Source organism: Tachysurus vachellii, chromosome 1 (genome assembly GCF_030014155.1).
Source record: "Tachysurus vachellii isolate PV-2020 chromosome 1, HZAU_Pvac_v1, whole genome shotgun sequence".
In the NCBI taxonomy this organism is placed as follows: Eukaryota; Metazoa; Chordata; class Actinopteri; order Siluriformes; family Bagridae; genus Tachysurus; species Tachysurus vachellii.
This window is the reverse complement of record NC_083460.1, coordinates 37263084-37283218: the sequence shown is the minus strand read 5'-3', so window position 1 is coordinate 37283218 and position 20135 is coordinate 37263084. Positions and strand designations below refer to the sequence as shown.

The window sequence follows — 20135 nt, the reverse complement described above, 5'->3', positions numbered from 1 at the left end:
TACTATCAAACCTGTCAATTATTCAAATGAGTAAATTAATATAAACAGGTGAATTGTAAGAAACAATAATCTGATTCAAAATACTGGGATATAATGATTAGTAATAAAAACATCTGACAATGTTAAACATTTCAAATTGTTTAAGTGAGCTGTGTCTGATCTGAATTCTGTGTGTCTTTACTGTCTGATAGCTGTCTGAGAATGATCCACCCATAGACGTTTTTGTCCCGATTGAACCATTTCTGAACGGGTCTGATGAGCAGCTCAATAAAGTTAGTGTAGTGAGATATCGATCATCTGAACAGTTTATAGTAAGTCTAACATGAACCTTTACAATCTCTTTAAATAATGTGTATTTCTGTTGAAAGCTTGAGTTACTTTTTTTTTTTAAAGGCTATAAACATATCTGTTTTCTGCACATTTTCACAGGGTAACTCGACAACCATTTTGAAATCCCAAGTCATTTGTGTTGAAATATTGGACCGTGAGCTTAAGGACTTGTCCAATCGACTTGTTATCAATTTTACAGTGAACAGTAGTGAAATAAATGTAAGTGATCATCTGTACGTATCTTTATAAACATTGTATGTTAAAGAAGTTATTGTCCAGGCTTGTGAAAATGTCATATGAATTTTACATAGAAACGATCACATAGTTTAATTATGAAATTAACACATATGGTTTTGAAAATGTCACGGATTAACAGTTTTTAAGCAAGTTTTTCATATGCAATCATTTTATTCATATAATCGCATGCGAAAATGATTATATGACCTATTTTTTTAACCCTGAAATTGTTCTTATAGGAAAACCAAACACTGTCATGTCAGTTCTATAATGAAACAGGTATGTAGGATTTTGTCACATGTTCAAAGTTTTAGTTTGTTATTGGTGATGCAATAGTGATGAGAACTGACAGTGAAGAGAAACTTAATAATCTTGTACAGATGGAGTTGGATTAAAATCATAAGGTGCAAAAATATTTACACTGCCTCTAACTTTAATCTTACAACGTAGCGTTTATGTACAAAACACGAAATTAAGAGTGTAGAATTTAAAATAAGCTGTATACTGTAAATAAAATGTATGTATGCACCAAATTTATATACCTGGCAAGTAAAGACCACTAACAGTAGCCCCGCCCACAGCCCCTGACGCAAGCGGTTCTTAAGTCTAGACCAGCAACGTTTTGGTGCTACTTAAGAACCACTTTTCCTGGTTCAGAGCCGGTGCTTTGGCTGTCGAAAAAGAAAGAACTGGTTCTAAATTAGGCTCTGGCTCCGAACCAGCACTCGAACTGCCTCGGTGGAAAAGGGGCATAAGATTATCTAATATTCTAAGTGAAGTACTTTGATGTAAATAGTTACACACTGTGACAGAGATTACTCGTTCTTAAGAGTCATGGGAATTCTATATTGGTAACACTTCCCAAAATGTTTCAACCAAGTCTTAGCCTAGATTTAAACTGATGGTTTATGATGACAATAAATTTCTGTATTATAACACAAACTATCACATCAATTATGTGTTGAAATGTGTATATTAATAAGCCCTTAACAATGCTTCTCTTAATATTGCCAAAGCCTCTCCAAGCTTAAAAGGGACTTATAAGCACAATAATCAGCCTACATAAATAAATTCAATTAAAAAAATAATAATATTCAAAATATATTATATACATGTGCAATTAAAACCGTCATTCAAATGAATTCCTCTAAATTCCTCCTATTCTTGTCTATGCTATCTTAACCTTCTTCTTGGTTTTACTTTTACTGAATAATTTATAGCAGTTATTAAATAATACCTGTTGCTGAATAATAGGTAGGAGTTTAAAAGTTCAATTGCCCAACTACATCCATCAGAATTAATACAGCTGTAGCTGTATTAAAGTAATAATTAATAATTAACTTCATTTATTTGGAACAGTGATAAAAAAATTTAAAGTTTCTAAAATTTTGTAAAATGTAATGTAAATGTTAAAAAGAGAATAAAAGTGTAGAATTTCTAAAAGTGAATAGAAAGCTATCTGAATTAGAATCTCTCTGTCAGAAACAGGTGCCTCCACGGAGAGGCATCCAGACCCAAATGCATAGAATAGAAGCATAGAAGCCTTTATTATCACCACATATTTACATTTACATCATTTAGCAGACACCCTTATCCAGAGCGACTTACATTTTTCATCTCATTTTTATACAACTGAGCAACTGAGGGTTAAGGGCCTTGCTCAGGGGCCGAGCAGTGGCAGCCTGGTGGAAGTGGGAATTGAACTCACAACCTTCTGATTGGTAGCCCAACACCTTAACCACTAGGCTTACACATTACAGCACAGTGGGATTCTTTTCTTCACTTATCCCAACTGAGGAGGCTGGGGTCAGAGTGCAGGGGCAGCTATGATTTGCTCAAGGGCCCAGCAGTGGCAGCTTGGCTGTGCAGAGATAAAATGACAAAAGGGATTTATTAAGAAAAACATAGAAACTACAAACACATGGAAACACTAGGAAAGAATATTTTTAGGCAACTAAAATAACGCTAAAAAAAACAGAAGACAAGCAACATAAACCAGGAGACACAATTCAAGGATTCAGCAAACAGTTAAGCACAAGACAGTGGGTATATATAGGGAGGGTAATTGGTGAGAAAGAACTAAAGAACAGCAAGTAAACAGATGCACATAAGAACACCACCCTCTGGTGTTCTGGCAGGGAACTTAGACAGGGCCAATCACAGCATCTAAGGAACTAAAACTATTCATCTCCATCTTCTGAAAATTGTTTAAATGTGCAGCATTCATTTTAGCTTCTTCTCATACAATATTATACCTTTTGGTTGCTATCATGTTAAAACTAACCAGAGATACTGATTTCGTCCTTATTCTGCTTAGGGGAAAAGTGGGAGGTCACGGGGTCATTCACCAACCTGTTTTTGAACAGTAACGTTGTATCCTGCTCTTATGATCACATGACCCCTTTTGCTGTACTTCTGGTAAGCACTGAATCAGAATCAGAAACCAAGTGAGTAAACTACTTCTTCTATAGTTTGCTAAGAAATTACCTGTCTGTCTGTATCTCTATTATTAGGTCGACCTGAATGTGACCCAAATTGATCAACAGCAGTGGAATTTCCTATCCTATATTAGTTACATAGGTTGTAGTCTTTCAGCCCTTTTCTCAGCAGTGACCATCTTCATCTATGCTTTCATGAAGTGGGTATCATATATTTGATGATTTGATTTGGTATTATTTGAATGTAATTTGATGCTGTACTTTATGAAATGTGATACTGTAAGTAAGTCAAACAAGGACTGGTCTGGGTTATTAAGGACCCCTATGTGGAGAGAGCGCTTGAGAAGGCTGTACTGTATAGAAATTGAGGAGGTTGCATATCCACTTAGGCCCAAAAAAAACACTACTGGTTACCGTACCATGTATTTCCAAACCTAGGGCATTATCCAAATTGAAGATATTCATTCATTCATTCATTCATTCATCTTCTACCGCTTATCCGAACTACCTCGGGTCACGGGGAGCCTGTGCCTATCTCAGGCGTCATCGGGCATCAAGGCAGGATACACCCTGGACGGAGTGCCAACCCATCGCAGGGAACACACACACTCTCATTCACTCACGCAATCACACATTAGGGACAATTTTCCAGAGATGCCAATCAACCTACCATGCATGTCTTTGGACCGGGGGAGGAAACCGGAGTACCTGGAGGAAACCCCCGAGGCACAGGGAGAACATGCAAACTCCACACACACAAGGTGAAGGCGGGAATCGAACCCCGACCCTGGAGGTGTGAGGCGAACGTGCTAACCACTAAGCCACCGTGCCCCCTTCAAATTGAAGATATTTAGTAAGTAAATCAGTGCTTAAGGCTTTGGCCTACAAATTGGAAAGAGTGTGAGTTCAAATTCCATTTTGTGATGAGAAAAATATATGTACAGTACTATATTTATATAGTCGTATATTTATCTTCAATAACTTCTTCATCTTAGTCAAGGTTGTGTGCATGAGGTGAGAATACATACTGGAGTGTGAATAAGTTCATCTCAAGGCATCATACTGTATCATGTCAACATTTACACTGACATTCACATTTACAGCATTTGGCAGACGCCCTTATCAAGAGCAACGTACAAAAATGCCTTTAAGTCTCTATTGATGAATACATTGGTGATGAACACCGGTTCACTAGGTTACTGACTTAGGACACCATAAACTTAAATTTTTTTTTTTTTTTTTAATATACACATATAACACACAGGGGAGAAAGTGGGGATAAATACCACGCTTCCAAAGAATAATCCCTTAATTAACATTTTAATGATGTTGGTTGAGCAAACTGGTAACACACCAATGGGTTGGGTTGGGATTAGATTTCTAGGTGACTAGGTTTCAAACAATTTTTAATCTCATTAAACCATTCAGAGAGCCCTTGTACCCCCAAACACGGTGTACATCACAACTCCCCAAACAACCTCATCCTGCAATTCCATCAGGGTAGAAATGTTTCACCATGAGGTAAAGGAGAACATCTGAAATGATTCTTTCATCTAAAGGGACAAGTGATGTCCCAACAGCATAACAAAAACACTTATTTCTCAGTCAGCTATATTCATGATTTAACATACACAAATACACCACAATCACATTTATACTCTGTTTTTACAGGAGCTCAAACAGAGACACTTCCATCCATATCCATGTGTCTCTGAGTGCGGCCCTTTTCCTTCTCAACATCAGCTTCTTGTTCACTGAATGGGGAGCCACATGGTCTCAAAACAGTGCATGTGTCTTAATAGCAGTGATAATAGAGTACAGCCTCTTGTCCTGTTTCTCCTGGATGGCCATTGAAGCATTACAACTGTTCTTGCTTCTAATAAAAGTGTTCAACATCCACATCAAGCACTACATGATCAAGCTGTCACTGTTTGGATGGGGTGAGGAATCGGTTCATGTGTCCCACACTGCAAAACACTACAGTATAAGTCAAACAAGAATTGTTTATTTAATTAAAATAAAAAAAAGTACAATTACATTTAGAGACTATCTTTCATGTGGCAGCAGCACAATGCAGGCTCAGTGAAGCTGGACAACTGAAGATTGGAAAAAGATTTTCCACACCATGCAATTCCAACAATTTTTTCCATGTCGTATCCCTTTTTGGGTTGTGATATAACTGTGATGAGAAATTCTCTATTTTGCCTCAATTACAAAAAACAGCTCTTTTTAATCATCTGTATTACACCATTACCACTATAACTGACATCCCACAATCAGGCTGATTATTGTACAGTGTTAAGCGAGTTTTGGCTCACAGTAGAAAGGGTTCTGATGTGGTCTTTTGTTGTAGCCATTATTACTCTTGGAGGCATTATTCAGTTTATTGAACTCTTCCTGTTAGCTCAAGACTGTTGTATATGAAACTTCCAGAAAATCTGCAGATTCTTAAATATTTAGCCATAATCCATAATCCACATTGCCATAAATCAAGGCAATGTCACTGAGATTGTTATTCCCTATTCTGATGTTTGATGTGAACATTAACTGAAGCTCTTGATCTGTATCTTGACCTCAGGATTTTATGCATTGCACTGCTGCCACATGATTTGTTAATTAGATCATTACATGAATGTTCAGGTGTGCATATTAAACTGGTCAGTGTGTGTATAGCACACATGACAATCTGGATGCTTTTTGGTTTACTTTTTGTTCCAGGACTGCCTGCTGTGCTTGTTGGAGGGAGTCTGTGTGTTTATGGTACTACGCCTTTTTATGGCACCACAGAAATAAAATTATCAGACACAAAAGTAACAAAGAAATTGTAAGTAAACACCTTGAAAAATTTGTATAATAAAACTGATTATTTTTACAACAAAAACACTTGAATGTATGGCCAGTCAGCTGCTTTTACAGGGCTGTATAGGTTTATTTTGCTGTCTGATCCTAAAGAAACACATGTACAATTTGTACTACACAGATGCTGGATTACTGACATCCGCTTTCTGTATGGCATGAACATCGGCTATTTCTCAATAACGTTCCTGTTCAACACGTGCATTCTGGTGGCAGTGACGTATCAGATCTATAAGCTCCGGCACATGAATGTCACCGGCAGCAATCGTCCATCTTGTAAGGATATATGCACTGTCCTGGGCCTGACCCTTCTGTTGGGAACGACATGGGGTTTGGCTTTCTTCACATCAGGATACACAAACTACCCCGTTCTTTACCTCTTCTGTATCTGCAACACGCTGCAAGGTACTGATACCTTACTACCAGTAAAACTACAGTTTGATCTATAAACATTACATTCCCTGTAACCGTAATATGTTAATTATCTCATGTTAATCATTATCTTACGTTAATTAACTGCCTAAAATTTATTGATGCAACACGTGATTTATTGTTTAGGCAGGTGTACTTCCACAGATGCTGGGAACAATTTTAAATTGTAATATCTTCAAAGAATAGAGTTCTAATAATAAAAACTAATCCACCAATTTCTGAAAAAAAATTGTGTGGAATTAGTTTCTCACTGATCAGTGTAATAAAATATCTGCACATGTCCTCAATGATTACGATCACCTCCAGGCATTGTTAAATGAACACAACCTGAATTTTGTGTGAACATGGAAGTTCGCATCACGCGTGTTCAAATCATCCCTTAATTTAATCATTCATTCATTCATTCATCTTCTACCGCTTATCTGAACTACCTCGGGTCACAGGGAGCCTGTGCCTATCTCAGGCGTCATCGGGCATCAAGGCAGGATACACCCTGGACGGAGTGCCAACCCATCGCAGGGCACACACACACTCTCATTCACTCACGCAATCACACACTACGGACAATTTTCCAGAGATGCCAATCAACCTACCATGCATGTCTTTGGACCGGGGGAGGAAACCGGAGTACCCGGAGGAAACCCCCGAGGCACGGGGAGAACATGCAAACTCCACACACACAAGGCGGAGGCGGGAATCGAACCCCCAACCCTAGAGGTGTGAGGCGAACGTGCTAACCACTAAGCCACCGTGCCCCCCTTCAATTTAATCATTTTTGTTTATTTCCTTGATTATGTTCTCTTGTTGAACGAATAGGTTGAGTAAAAGTGGGTGAAGAGATTCTTTTAAAGCTATAGCGTGTGGTATTTTTTTGGTACACGTTTTAAGTAATAAAACATTGCAACCTGATGGGACGGGTTTCCAGGATGACCCCATGCCCAGCCACAAGGCATGAAGGCAGAATTCTTTCTGCAAGTAGATTTTTTAAGACCAGAGACCTTCCCAAGTCCTACCTTCAGAGGCACTTGGCACAAGAGCCAATCAAAAAAATATGGTTAATTCTTCCCACATGAGTGCTAGTCACTGATCTGTTATCAACATGGTGGGTGTGCTCTAAATTTAAATAAAGACTGATAAGTCTGAGTTTGAATATGAGGGGGATTCCTAGGTATCAAATGTGGTGTGTGTACTAGATGTAGCGCTCACACCACACACCACTAGGACTTTCCGCTAAGTAGAACATGCTTACATTCTGATGAGTCTGACTGAAGTAAGAATCGTTCTGATGTCAATTTTTGGATTTGGATACATGCTTGGTACATGGTGGTCTTAAAATGCTTGCTCTAGCATAGTCACTACTTTGGTGGCAGTTTATAAAACAAAAAAACAAAAATTCTTTACTCTTTAATATATGAAACGTATTAGGGTTAGGGTTCGGATATGCTTAGACCCTAAGCATATACAAACTAGTACAGTAGCATGACCTGTGACTACATCGAGTGTGTGTCACCACAGTTTTTGTGTGTACAGCACATCTTACCACAAAACAAAGCTAAACTCAGGTGAAACACAAGCTACTAAACTGCATCCTTCTTCTAAAACATAAAAGAGGAAGTGAGTTTAGTGAGGGTGCATGATATACACTTTTCTTTATTTTTGATATCCAGGGTTGTTTCTGTTCCTGTGGGTCTATCATACAATGCAGAGGAAAAGGTGCCTGGAGGCACAAAGTACGACTGTGTCTGAACCAATACCTAATACGTATGAAAACAGGTTTGCCCAGTGATCAGATGTTGCATTGATGTTACTGGTATTGTTATTATACATCATATACTGATAGATATAAAAGCAAGCACTCCATGAATTTATACAATTGATCACAAGATTTCAAACCAAATTCATAACCTCACTCTGTAAGAATCAGTTTCATAATCAGTTTCACAGTTCACTTTTTTCCAATAGCGCCAATGAGTTCCTTATTATCATCATTACAAAAGTAAATGATGCATGTTGTTTTTGAGGAACATAGCATGTGTATAATATGTTTAATGGTCTAATACATGAATAGAGTAATTCTCAAATTTTTCCTACACTGATCTCATCTGATATGTTAGTTTTACAAATAAAACAATACATAAACTAGTAGAAATATCTGTATTATGTCTGTTTGTTTTCAGACTGCATATTAATTCATTTATAAGCTGATTATCGAGCTCTTTTGTAGCGTATTCATCTGATAATGTGTGGAATTGTTTTTGTCCTGTCGAGGCAGCTTTACTTCCTCCTAAGTTTCTGACTTTTTTTTTTTGTTCCTCAAAATAAAACCTGTTTTGTCTACTTTAGCTGCTGTTCTTAAAAAACAACTGTGTAAATAAAATCGTACCATGTGACATTTCTGGTTCAGTGTCAAATATGGTATTATGAACAGTAATGTTTACGGGTCATGTGATGTATATAGTTCCTTCCGATCTATGAGCAAACCACAAAGCATGAAGAGAGACATTGTTGCATCAAGAGTAGCAGCAGCAGTGAGATCTTATCTGGAAAATGTGTCTACTGGTTTTTCTTAGGATTTGTATATTTCTTTCCATGACACTGACCATGACAGGTAGGAGATATAACTGATATGATTTCAGTTTGAATTAATTGGCATTATTGGCTTTTGGTTTTATGTCACAAATGTTTATGATAAATTGGTAAGCTAAATATAATATGACAGGGAAATATACTGTAATATATTTTTTAGAGAGTTTTATTGTTTATTTTATGTATAGGAGATAGAGAATGGCAATGGGGACAATATATTTAGAATACAGAAAGAGTTTACTGACTTAGAAACCAAACGCTGAAATAGAAACATTTTGTTTGATTAATCTACAAATTTATGCTTGAGAAAGGGCATATTGATAAAATGTTTAACATTCTCTGTTGTTCTACATCACTAAAAGGAGCCATTGCTTGTTTTCGGGTTGTTCAGTATTGTCAACAACAGGATTCCAACAACGTTCCTCTGTGAGTTACGGCCAAGTAAAAAATAACTTCTTAAAATCTCAGAGCTTCATAAACTCTCAAAAATTACAAATATTTCAAACGTATGTATGAGAATGTATATGATTATGTCACAGGTTCTGGGAGTTTATAGTGTTAATGTACAAACATATTTATTTTTATATGAATGTTAAGCCTCTCTTTTTTCTTAAGGTTAGAAATGCAGATGGGTGTTATTTAACTTTCTAACACAAGATCTAGCCACTAGGTCTTATAGAATATAAAAGAATAATTTACGAAGGATTCTATATGGTATGATGCACTCCAGAGGCATTTTATATCAAATAAATTTTCTATAGTTGTTAAAGTTTTGCATGAAAGGTTTACATAAGGAGTCTCTTATGTCCTTAGTATGTAACAGTGAAATTTTCAGACTCAGATCAGTCTTCAGAAGAGAGGGCTTTGTGGATTCTCACTAATACAACAAGCTGCATTTCTTTATATAGTTAACCAAGAGAAAAAAATCGATGGTTCAGGCATTATACATTGACATTATAGTAGCAACAGTAGCTTACTACAGTTAACTACAGTATATTCACCATTTTGACACTACACACTGTATTACCGACTTCATAACACTGAAAGAAGCTAATTCAGATTATTCCACAGATATGATGCTCAGAAAATATGTACATAATTTATAATGTATTGCTTAATGGAAAACCTTTTGAACAGGTGTGTTGAAAGAGAAATGAAAAACTGTGAACCCCACCAACCTCGCATTCAAACACCAGACTTTTATATGAAAGAAGTGGATTTCTCAGAGGTAAATCTCTCACATTCTCATTTTCAAGGCATATTATAAATGACATCGTTTTGTTTTACCTACTTAGTGTTATGTACTTCGAAAGTTTAATTACTTAATGTTGCTTACTACCACTCTAAATAATGTAAATAATGGGAATCACTATATAACAAAGTCAACATGAGAGACATACAACATGTTCAAAAGCAAAGAGAGGGACATCCAACAAGCACAAAACCATCAGATTACTTTAAGTATTCAATTACTATAAGAACTCAATAAAATATACAGTTATCTGACAGTAATTGAATTGAAGGCCAGTCTAAAACCTTTCACTTTTTCCACCTGGTGAAGTCGAATATAATGTGAGTTTTGGGTCACTGAATTGCTGCATGATGAAGTTCCTACCAATTAGAATCAATACATTTCTCTGTAGCTTCTCTGTTGCCAAAGCCATGACACTATCTTCACCATGGTTGACCAATAAGCTTAACTGTTTCGGATCATGTTTTAGATCACATTGTTTTTTTCATACTTTGGCCTTTTCATGACTTTCATGACAGCTCTGAACCAACGTCCGGTTTTAGTTTATCAATGGCTTCTTTCTTTCTCAGGACATTTCAAGCTGTTGTAATGGCCATGCCCAATGCTTGTGCAATCACTCTGATCTGATGATTTTCTCCTATAGACTGTTTGTTGGCCATCATGTTGGATCAACCACAAATGTCATGTTCTAAAGTTTCTTTAACACATTTAGCTGTAAATATCATGACATCTGAAATTTTTATCTTATACTAATTGTTTGATCTCAAACCAATATCTCTTTAGGGTATAGCAAAAACAAAAGAATTGTCCTTGCCATTTTAGTAATGTTTGGGGGGACAGTTATATTATTATTTCTACCACTGTAACTAAATGTATATAATGTGAACACCACAGACCCACCACAGACTTGAGTATTATCAGAAGGCCCTTTTTAAAAAAAAATTAAGTTCCCTCTTCTTCTTCCCCAGAATTTCAAAAGAAGTGCATTTCCCTTGAACAAAAAGAATATTAACACATTCGTTTTCAAGTGAAGGCAAAATGTAACCTTTTGTTGAACTTATAAAAGTCTACACACTCCTTTTCAGATCACCGATTTTTGTGAGGGGAAAAAAATGTACCAAAGTTAAATCATACCTTTAATGTGCTACTGCAACCAACCAAACAGTGAAAAACAAATATAAATATTTTTGGGGAAAAGGGACAAGATACTAAATTAAAACAATCTGGTTGCCTTTTAGGTAAGAGTCTACCGTTGTATTTGGCATTTTTATTCCACTCTTCTCTGTAAAAGTTCTAGACTTCTATCAAATTGTGACCATGATGACCATGATTCAAATTAATACACAGGTTTTGAACAGGATTTAGATTTGACCTCCTTCAAGGCCATTCTAAAATGTTAAAGCCATTCTAAATGCATGGGGTCCACATGCAAGCCCCAACCCCGGGCCTGGCTCCAGGGTGGGGCCCCGGTTGCGCCATACCGGGCGACGTCACTGACATTGTTTACGAATTCTTCATAAGGGGGTAGAAACAGTGGTCTAGATTTAGGAGTTAGTCAGGATCACATTCACTGATGACAGGTATATGATTGTTACTCTTGAACTAGTGTGAATACCCCATCATAAAAGTGTGTACAGTTGTTTAAAGTTTTTTTTTTTTCTTTTTTTGTTTCATGTTTTAGATTGGGCATGATAATTTTGGATTTTTTTTAACCTCACAAAAACATACAAGAAGATGGGTATCCATTGTATAATAAATTATCTCTTTATTAATCTCTCTTTCGGGGGAGCACAGTGGCTTAGTGGTTAGCACGTTTGCCTCACACCTCCAGGGTCTGGGGTTCGATTCCCGCCTCCACCTTGTGTGTGTGGAGTTTGCATGTTCTCCCCGTGCCTCGGGGGTTTCCTCCGGGTACTCCGGTTTGCTCCCCCGGTCCAAAGACATGCATGGTAGGTTGATTGGCATCTCTGGAAAATTGTCCGTAGTGTGTGATTGCGTGAGTGAATGAGAGTGTGTGTGTGTGTGTGTGTGCCCTGCGATGGGTTGGCGCTCCGTCCAGAGTGTATCCTGCCTTGATGCCCGATGACACCTGAGATAGGCACAGGCTCCCCGTGACCCGAGGTAGTTCGGATAAGCGGTAGAAAATGAATGAATGAATGAATGAATAGTCTCTCTTTCAAACCATATATGATGCATGGTAATATAAAACCAGTAAAATAACACATATATAACGATTGGTGATCACTATTCATGGCTGAACGCTGGTCAATTCTAAAACAAGGAAGCTTCTAAATAACAGTTTTAAGTTTTACTGGAAAAAAAATTGAGAATTCTGATCACTTTCTAGTAATGTGAAGTGAATTCATGTCATATGTAACCCACTGCGTTCACAGGCCAAACTGGAGACAACGTATGGGCATGTAATCCACATTCCCCAAGAAGCCCTCGTGAAAAGCGGTGGGACGGAGAACACTAGTGTGTCTCTGATGGTGTCAGTACTCGACAACAGCATTTTTAAGGTTAGTGACAGATTTTGGAAAATGCTATCAGTAATTCTTTTAGATTCCAATCCGGGAGTACCAAAGCTTTGTTTTGGTATTCAGCAAGGAAATGAGCAAAGGGGAAGATTCCACTTGTTTCAAACAAAACCATCTTTGAAGTCCATTCAGTCATAGAAGCATTGGTACACGTCCTTCTGATTTCATGTCTTAAAAGCGTTCAGGATTTTCTGATAACAAAACCACTCTATGTTGTAGGGATTATGTTGCGTTTTTAAGGTTTTCCAAAGGGACAAACAAAGAAAATTTAACTCCCAATTTAATTCATTTCTGTTTTCCATTTTTACTTCTGATTTTTATTCATTTCTTTTTTTATATTTACTAACTAAATCTCTAAATTATAAATTTCTATTTTTATAAAAAAAACATTTTATTTATTTTTAAATATATACATATATTTTATATATTATATACTATATTTACTATCTAAATCTAAAAATTTCCTATTCGTGTCTGTACATAACCAAAACCTGCATGATAATGCAACTTTTACATAAGCTGCCACCGACCAGTGACAGCTTGTGGTATTTAAAATAGAGGAAGCACAGATGTCTGTTACTGCTATATGTATATGTGTCTGTGTCTTACGTCAAGTCAAGACACCAAGAATCTATTTTTTCCATTTCAACCACATATAGCTCATGCAGTACATTGTGAAATGAGAAATGGTTTCTCCAGGCCATGGTGCTACACAGAATAAAACAAAGCTACGTAGCACAACACAGAGATAAGGACTTAAAGTAAGTTGTCCTAGCCAAAAAAGTGTATCTGTGCAACCAAGTTCAAACAGTGTGCAACAAAATACAGTGCAAACAAACAATACAAATCACTACAGAAAAGACACATAAAAACAGCGTCGGCCAGTGTTGTTGTCGAACTATGTCTATAAAATAAAATACTATATTAAAGTTTAAAATGTTATGGACTTGGTTACTGACCAAGTAATGAACCTCCAAACATACTGAAATATATCATTCTGTTTCAATGAAACTGCCAATATTTGTAATATTGAGTTGTCAGTCATATTCATCACTGTTTTAATGATTGGCAGATGGTTTGGCAATACAGCACCTTCAAGAGATCGTTCGGTTATCACATGGAGAAGCCATTCATCTAGGCCGGGAAAACAAAGTGTAATGTCCAGTCATTTCTCCAGAAAACAAACCATCCATCCTTTTCCCCAAATAAATACCACTGATGCCTCCAGGCAACACCCACACTGACATTAAAAATCTGCTGTAATCTTTTTTCATATTAAATCACAGTGTATTTGAATTCGTCATAGATGCCCAACAAAGTCATGCTTTACTGGACAGCATTGCTTAGTCTACTTTTAGTTCCTCTTCTATAGGAATAACGGCAAAAAACGATGACTGAGTAAATATTCCACGTCTTCCACATTCATTACTCAACTGTCTTTCAAATGCACATTCTTCACTTTTGGTGATGTTTTATGGATGTGTCAGCAAAGTAGTCTTGGGAATTTAATTACTTGCCACAATTGTCACTGATGTCCTGCATGAATCAATAGTATATACTAGAAAGAAATCAGCCCCATCCTTCGCGTCCTGTTGATTTGATGTGGTGATCCTCTTTACATTGAAACCTCTGTACATTGTTACACAGGAATCTTCTGTTAAAGGATCTGTTCATGGAAGTGTCTTAGGTGTCTGGCTTGGTGCACAAGATCTCCAGAACCTTTCTCAAACTATTGAAATGCAATTTGTGAATATTAGTCAGGTAAGGAATCCCAATTTTCCAACTTATGGTTCCGTAACTCAAAGTAAATCATTGAGCATTTGGCTGGAATTCTTAATGAAGAATAATTTTGGCACAAGCAAAACAGAAAATTTTCTAATTTGTGTTTTCCCAAATTAAACATATTTTTCAGAATGTGAGTGGCAAATGTGTCTTTTGGAAGCAGTCAAACAATGCAGGTTCTGAAAACATTTTCAGATTTTTTCAAAATGTTCGATTCATTAATACTATTAATTAATACTAATTCACCTTTGTTATTAAAAAAAAAAGGAAAAAAAAAAAAGGAAATAGATTGTTCTTGTGCTTACAACATGACCTGGTTCAGTTAGTTCTTCAGAAAGTTGTTATGACTATATATTTATATGTCCTCATTACTATTTCTTTCTCAGGGCACTGGAGCAGTGACGGGTGCACCACCAACAGCAACAATAAAGATTTTATCTGCAATTGCAATCACCTCAGTTTTTTTGCAGTGCTCATTGTAAGTTGACGCCTCAATACATACATAATCATGTACATATTTGTCTTTCAACAATTTGTTGTTCATCTTTATCATATTTGGGTGTCTCTCCTGTTGGCACTGGCAGAGTCCTGGGAGTGTTCAAGACCCTGAAGATGTTCGCCGTCTCGAATACATTTCATACATTGGGTCTTCTTTCTCTTTGATATTCACAGCCATCATCATCATGTTGTTTTTTATTAAAAGGTATGTAGGCTACTAAATTATTCTCACATTATTCAGGCTTGTATACCAATGCTGGTTATAGTGTATGGGTGGATGTCATAACAGGTACTTAGAAGAGTAGGAAAATAATGCCCTCTAGTGGCTTGCTTAAAGTACAAACTGTTTTAATTGACCCTCAGGCAGAATTATTTGTCTCTGCAAGCTTGTTGTACTGTATTATAACTAGCAAACAAATGCAGGCAGGCTCCAACCAGAATGCAGGCTCCAACTAGAAGCCATGGATGACTGCTAAAGTGTGTGCGCTGCTGAAGACTAGAGACCTAGACTTCAGAACAGAAGACAGGGCGGCCCTAAGAACAGCAAGGGCCAAACTGTCCCGAGCCATCAGAGGAGCAAAGCGTGCACATGCCCAGACAATCCACAGCCACTTCCAGGACAGCAGAGCATGTGACACCTGGCGCATGTGGCAGGGCATACAGGCGATCATGAACTACACGAATGCTTCACCTGCCTGTAATAGTGATGCCTCCCTCCCAGAAGCGCTGAATGACTTCTACGCTTGGTTTGAGGTGCAGAACAACGTAACGGACCATCCCTCCCCCCAACGATCAGGTACTCTGTCTTTTCACTGTCAACATCTATCCACATCAAGACCAAGTTACCACCCTCACTCTACCCCCTACAATGCCATTGCCATGACCCTTCATTTAGCCCTCACCCACTTGGACAATAAAGACACTTCCTTACGAATGCTGTTTATAGACTTTAGTTCAGCATTCAACACAATCATCCCTCAGCACCTGAAGCTGAGCAAGCTGGGACTGAACACCTCCATCTGCAACTGGATCCTGGACTTCCTGACTAGGAGGCCTCAGTCAGTCCGGATCGGGAACAGCATCTCCAGCACCACCACACTAAGCACTGGAGCCCCTAAGGGCTGCATGCTCAGCCCACTGCTGTTCACCTTGCTGACTCATGACTGTGCTACAATGCACAGATCAAACCATCAAGTTCGCCGATGACACGACCGTGGTGGGTCTCATCAGCAAGAACGTGAATGTGTAGATGGTGTAGAGCCAACAACCTGTCTCTGAATGTTGATAAAACTAAAGAGATGGTTGTTGACTTCAGGAGAGCACAGAGCGACCACTCTCCGCTGAACATCGGCGGATCATTTGTAGAGATTGTCAAGAGCACCAGATTTTATTCTTTATTTATGTTTAATAGTTTTTTAGATTTTAATTGTTCACAAGACATGTCGTGGGCTCACCACATGCACACTACATGATTTTATCATTGTCTCCACAGGAAGAAGAAGACAGAGCACTCTATTATCATTCATGTGCAACTATCAGGTTCACTATTCCTGCTGCACCTCTTCTTTCTGGCCAGTACATTGGGGTCAAGAACAGAAAAGAAGCCAATATGTCAGTGTCTTGGCCTCATCTTACACTGGGCCCTTCTTACCACTTTCACATGGACCGCTATTGAAGGTTTCCACTTGTACCTACTCCTTGTGAGGGTCTTTAACATCTACATCAAGAGATATTTGCTCAAACTAAGCTTAGTGGGCTGGGGTAAGTTGAGGTCCTAAGGTGAAACTCTCTTGACAAATGATTTCTATAGAGGTTTATGAGGTTTATGTCCCTTTGGATTTGTAATGCTTAGACATTGGTCTGCTTTTCCCCTTTTGCTATAGGAGCTCCTATAATTACAGTGGTGATCTGTGGACTGGCTGGTGAATATGGAAAATACACCTTAACAGGAAGTAACAATGAAACAAATCTGTAAGACCAACAATTCTGCAAAAACAAAGAGTAATGCTTTACGTTAAGGTTCCTGTGACTGAGCTTATTTACTGTAATCTCTATTTACTTACTACTTATTGGTTAACATTAACCAATGCACCAAAAATACTAAAGACTAAAATACAGTCCACATCGAACAACATGTTTGAGGTTGTGAGGCAAAATCTACACCAGTGTTTCAATTTTCAGTTTTATTCATATTTAGCCATACATTGAATAAACAGTGTATGTAGTTGTATTACATTAAATAGGTCAGTTGATACATGCGTTAATTTAAATTGCTTCTACAAAACAATAATCAAAACCCACCAAGAATGGGACCTTCAATTTTTTCTTCACTTTCTTCACAAAAAAAATCACTTTGTAAATTGACAAAAACAAGTTCTGACATGATTTATCTTACATCACAAATACCTGGCATTTTAACAGCGGTGTGTAGACTTAAAATTAATTTTATCACCTGTTATCACTTACATCAGGGGTTCTCAACCTTTTGCAAGCTGGGCCCCCCAAAGCAGGTTCATTGCAGTTGGGGCCCCCCCACACCACCTTGCATAGATAGACAGACAGACAGACAGACAGACAGACAGACAGACAGACAGACAGACAGATAGACAGACAGACAGATAGATAGATAGATAGATAGATAGATAGATAGATAGATAGATAGATAGATAGATAGATATTATTATTATGAGTAGTAGTAGGCCTATCATCATTACTAAGCTATATCATTATATGAGGTTACATGCTTTATTATTATTATTATTATTATTATTATTATTATCATCACTAGGCCTATTATCATTACTAGGCTATTGCTATTGCTCAGCCTGCTTTCCCTTGCAAAGATCCTCAATTCTTGGCTCAATGTCTGATAAACTTAGCATCAAATCATCCTCGATTTGTGCACGATTGAGGTATTTCGTTTTGAGTGCAGTCATTTTTGAGAATCCTGCCTCACACAAATATGTTGACGGCAAAGGAAGGAGAATCTTCAAGGCAATGTCACAGAGTTCAGGGTATTCCTGCATCAATGCTGCCCAGAATGACGAAAGAGGGCAGGAGCTAAAGATTTCCTTCAGTCTATTCATTCATTCTTGATGAATCGGCCGTTTGAACGAATCGTTTGAATGAACGACTCAATGGCTCGCTTAATAAAACCGCTTATCACCTGTATTTCCGTGCTCAGTATCGACAAACCAGTCCAAACACATTTGAATATTTATTCAGGAGTTATATATATACAAAACGATAACTTTTTATGACAGTAGTTTAGTGATAAAAATTTTCATTTTTTTCTCAGATTTTATTTTTTCCCTCCCATCCTGTGTAGCCTACTCACGCCCCCCGCGATAGTGTCAGCGCCCCCCCAGGGGGGTGCGCGCCACTGGTTGAGAACCACTGAACTACATTATAGAAACATGTCATTTTATTGAGAATCCAAATAATTAATCTTACATTACCTCTGACTGTTATAACGTATAAAGTGTTTGTTAATGTAGTAAATAAGGTTAGTTTAGGGAACCTTGAAGTGTTACCAAACAATCATTCATGTCTATGTTGTGTAGCTTCATTAAAACATTTGCTTTTCTTGCCCTTTGTGCAGCTGCTGGATAACCAATAAGATAGTGAGTTATATAACAGTGAACGGTTACTTGGGGCTGGTGTTACTCTTCAACACAGCGATAATGGCTGTGACTGTGGTGAAGATGTGGCAGTTAAAATTGAGAGGTGTCCAGACTGGAAGCAGGTTAAGAAGGCTGTGGAAAGACTGGGCCATTTTGCTGGGGATCAGTGTGGTTTTGGGACTCCCATGGGGACTGGCCTTCTGCACATACGGACCCCTGAGTCTACCAGGGATTTATCTCTTTACTATCATAAATGCTTTTCAAGGTAACAATACCATGATGCGAATTCTTCTCACTCTTGATTTTTCACTATTACACTTTCCTTCAGTCTAGATTATCCAGATTATCTTTAATACTTTTCTGTGTTTAAAGCAGTGGATGAACATGATCAGTTTTCCATTATTGTGTCTTGCAGGTTTTTTCGTGTTCCTGTGGTACGTAACAATTACGTGTAAGCCAAGTTTCGAGGAGAGGAATTCAACAAAGAATCTCTCTATGAGTAATTTCAGCTCATGACGATGCCACAAGACACTAAACCGCAATGTGTTGAATTGAGATCTGATAGGTATTAGACATAACATTGACATACCGGAGATCATATAATTTAAATACTGTCTAAAATTCATAAAAGAAAAGTCAATGAAATGGAACATGGAAGCTGGATTTATGTCTTCTGCGTTTTCTGCATTATGAAGAAAAGAGCTCATTTTGTTTACCTTCAGGTTTGTACATACAGTACATACAGTTTAGTGTTTTGAAATCTGTACCTTGTGTTTCTGTTTAACGATAATCTTGTCAGTTGTATTATTGTTGTGTGTATATAAGGCAATCCATAATATTATGGTTTTGTTTTGTTTTTGGTTCATATCACAATAGCACCAGTTAGTATCTAACATAGTTAAATATGTTCATCAACTTATGAATAGACAATGAGATAAAAATCCACACACATTTTGCTACATACTGCTTATATGACATTGAGGTCCTGCACTGTTTATCTCAGATATATTCAAACAGTTTGAGCAGTGTAACAACAGTGAAAATCATTCATGGCTTCTTCAAGAGAAGAAGTCTCCCCTTTTATATGAATAAGGAATCTAAAATATAATAATAATAATAATAATAATAATAATAATAATAATAATAATAATAATAATAATAATAATAACAGCACGTTTAATATAATCCTTTCAGGTGTTTATGTGTGTATGTAATGTTTACTGCATTCACACCCACATCCCACTGATATCAGACTTTTATGTTCATGTGATTTTTACCATTTCCCAGGTAATGACATGCAATAAAAGTTTAGCACATATGAGATTTGATTTCACTCACTCACTCACTCATTTTCTACCGCTTATCCGAACTACCTCGGGTCACGGGGAGCCTGTGCCTATCTCAGGCGTCATTGGGCATCAAGGCAGGATACACCCTGGACGGAGTGCCAACCCATTGCAGGGCACACACACACACACTCTCTCATTCACTCACGCAATCACACACTACGGACAATTTTCCAGAGATGCCAATCAACCTACCATGCATGTCTTTGGACCGGGGG

At 37.5% G+C, this 20135-nt stretch overlaps 2 protein-coding genes across 2 annotated transcripts; both read left to right on the top strand.

Annotated features, from left to right (window-relative positions):
• The first annotated feature begins 435 nt into the window (after positions 1–435).
• On the top strand, positions 436–8365 carry LOC132842563 (adhesion G-protein coupled receptor G2). The gene is made up of 8 exons (XM_060865300.1): positions 436–549; positions 807–846; positions 2885–2985; positions 3081–3205; positions 4677–4945; positions 5724–5829; positions 5986–6266; positions 7961–8365. The coding sequence occupies exons 3-8, from the start codon at positions 2962–2964 to the stop codon at positions 8077–8079; spliced, it is 924 nt and encodes a 307-aa protein (XP_060721283.1). The 5' UTR covers positions 436–549; positions 807–846; positions 2885–2961; the 3' UTR covers positions 8080–8365.
• A 424-nt stretch (positions 8366–8789) lies between these two features.
• adgrg3 (adhesion G protein-coupled receptor G3) lies at positions 8790–19889 on the top strand. The gene is made up of 12 exons (XM_060886112.1): positions 8790–8901; positions 9242–9305; positions 10017–10107; positions 12525–12650; positions 14316–14429; positions 14581–14626; positions 14837–14928; positions 15035–15153; positions 16441–16709; positions 16832–16919; positions 18550–18836; positions 18987–19889. Exons 1-12 carry the CDS (start codon positions 8841–8843, stop codon positions 19085–19087), a joined length of 1458 nt encoding a protein of 485 aa, XP_060742095.1. The 5' UTR covers positions 8790–8840; the 3' UTR covers positions 19088–19889.
• Positions 19890–20135: the final 246 nt, after the last annotated feature.

Coding starts and splice junctions, on each gene's coding strand:
- LOC132842563 (XM_060865300.1), top strand. CDS start 2,962: ATGACCCCTTTTGCTGTACTTCTG. Junction 3,206..4,676: donor TTCATCTATGCTTTCATGAA/GTGGGTATCATA, acceptor CTGTTTTTACAG/GAGCTCAAACAGAGACACTT. Junction 5,830..5,985: donor ACAAAAGTAACAAAGAAATT/GTAAGTAAACAC, acceptor TGTACTACACAG/ATGCTGGATTACTGACATCC.
- adgrg3 (XM_060886112.1), top strand. CDS start 8,841: ATGTGTCTACTGGTTTTTCTTAGGATTTGTATATTTCTTTCCATGACA. Junction 14,430..14,580: donor AATTTGTGAATATTAGTCAG/GTAAGGAATCCC, acceptor CATATTTTTCAG/AATGTGAGTGGCAAATGTGT. Junction 18,837..18,986: donor TATCATAAATGCTTTTCAAG/GTAACAATACCA, acceptor TGTGTCTTGCAG/GTTTTTTCGTGTTCCTGTGG.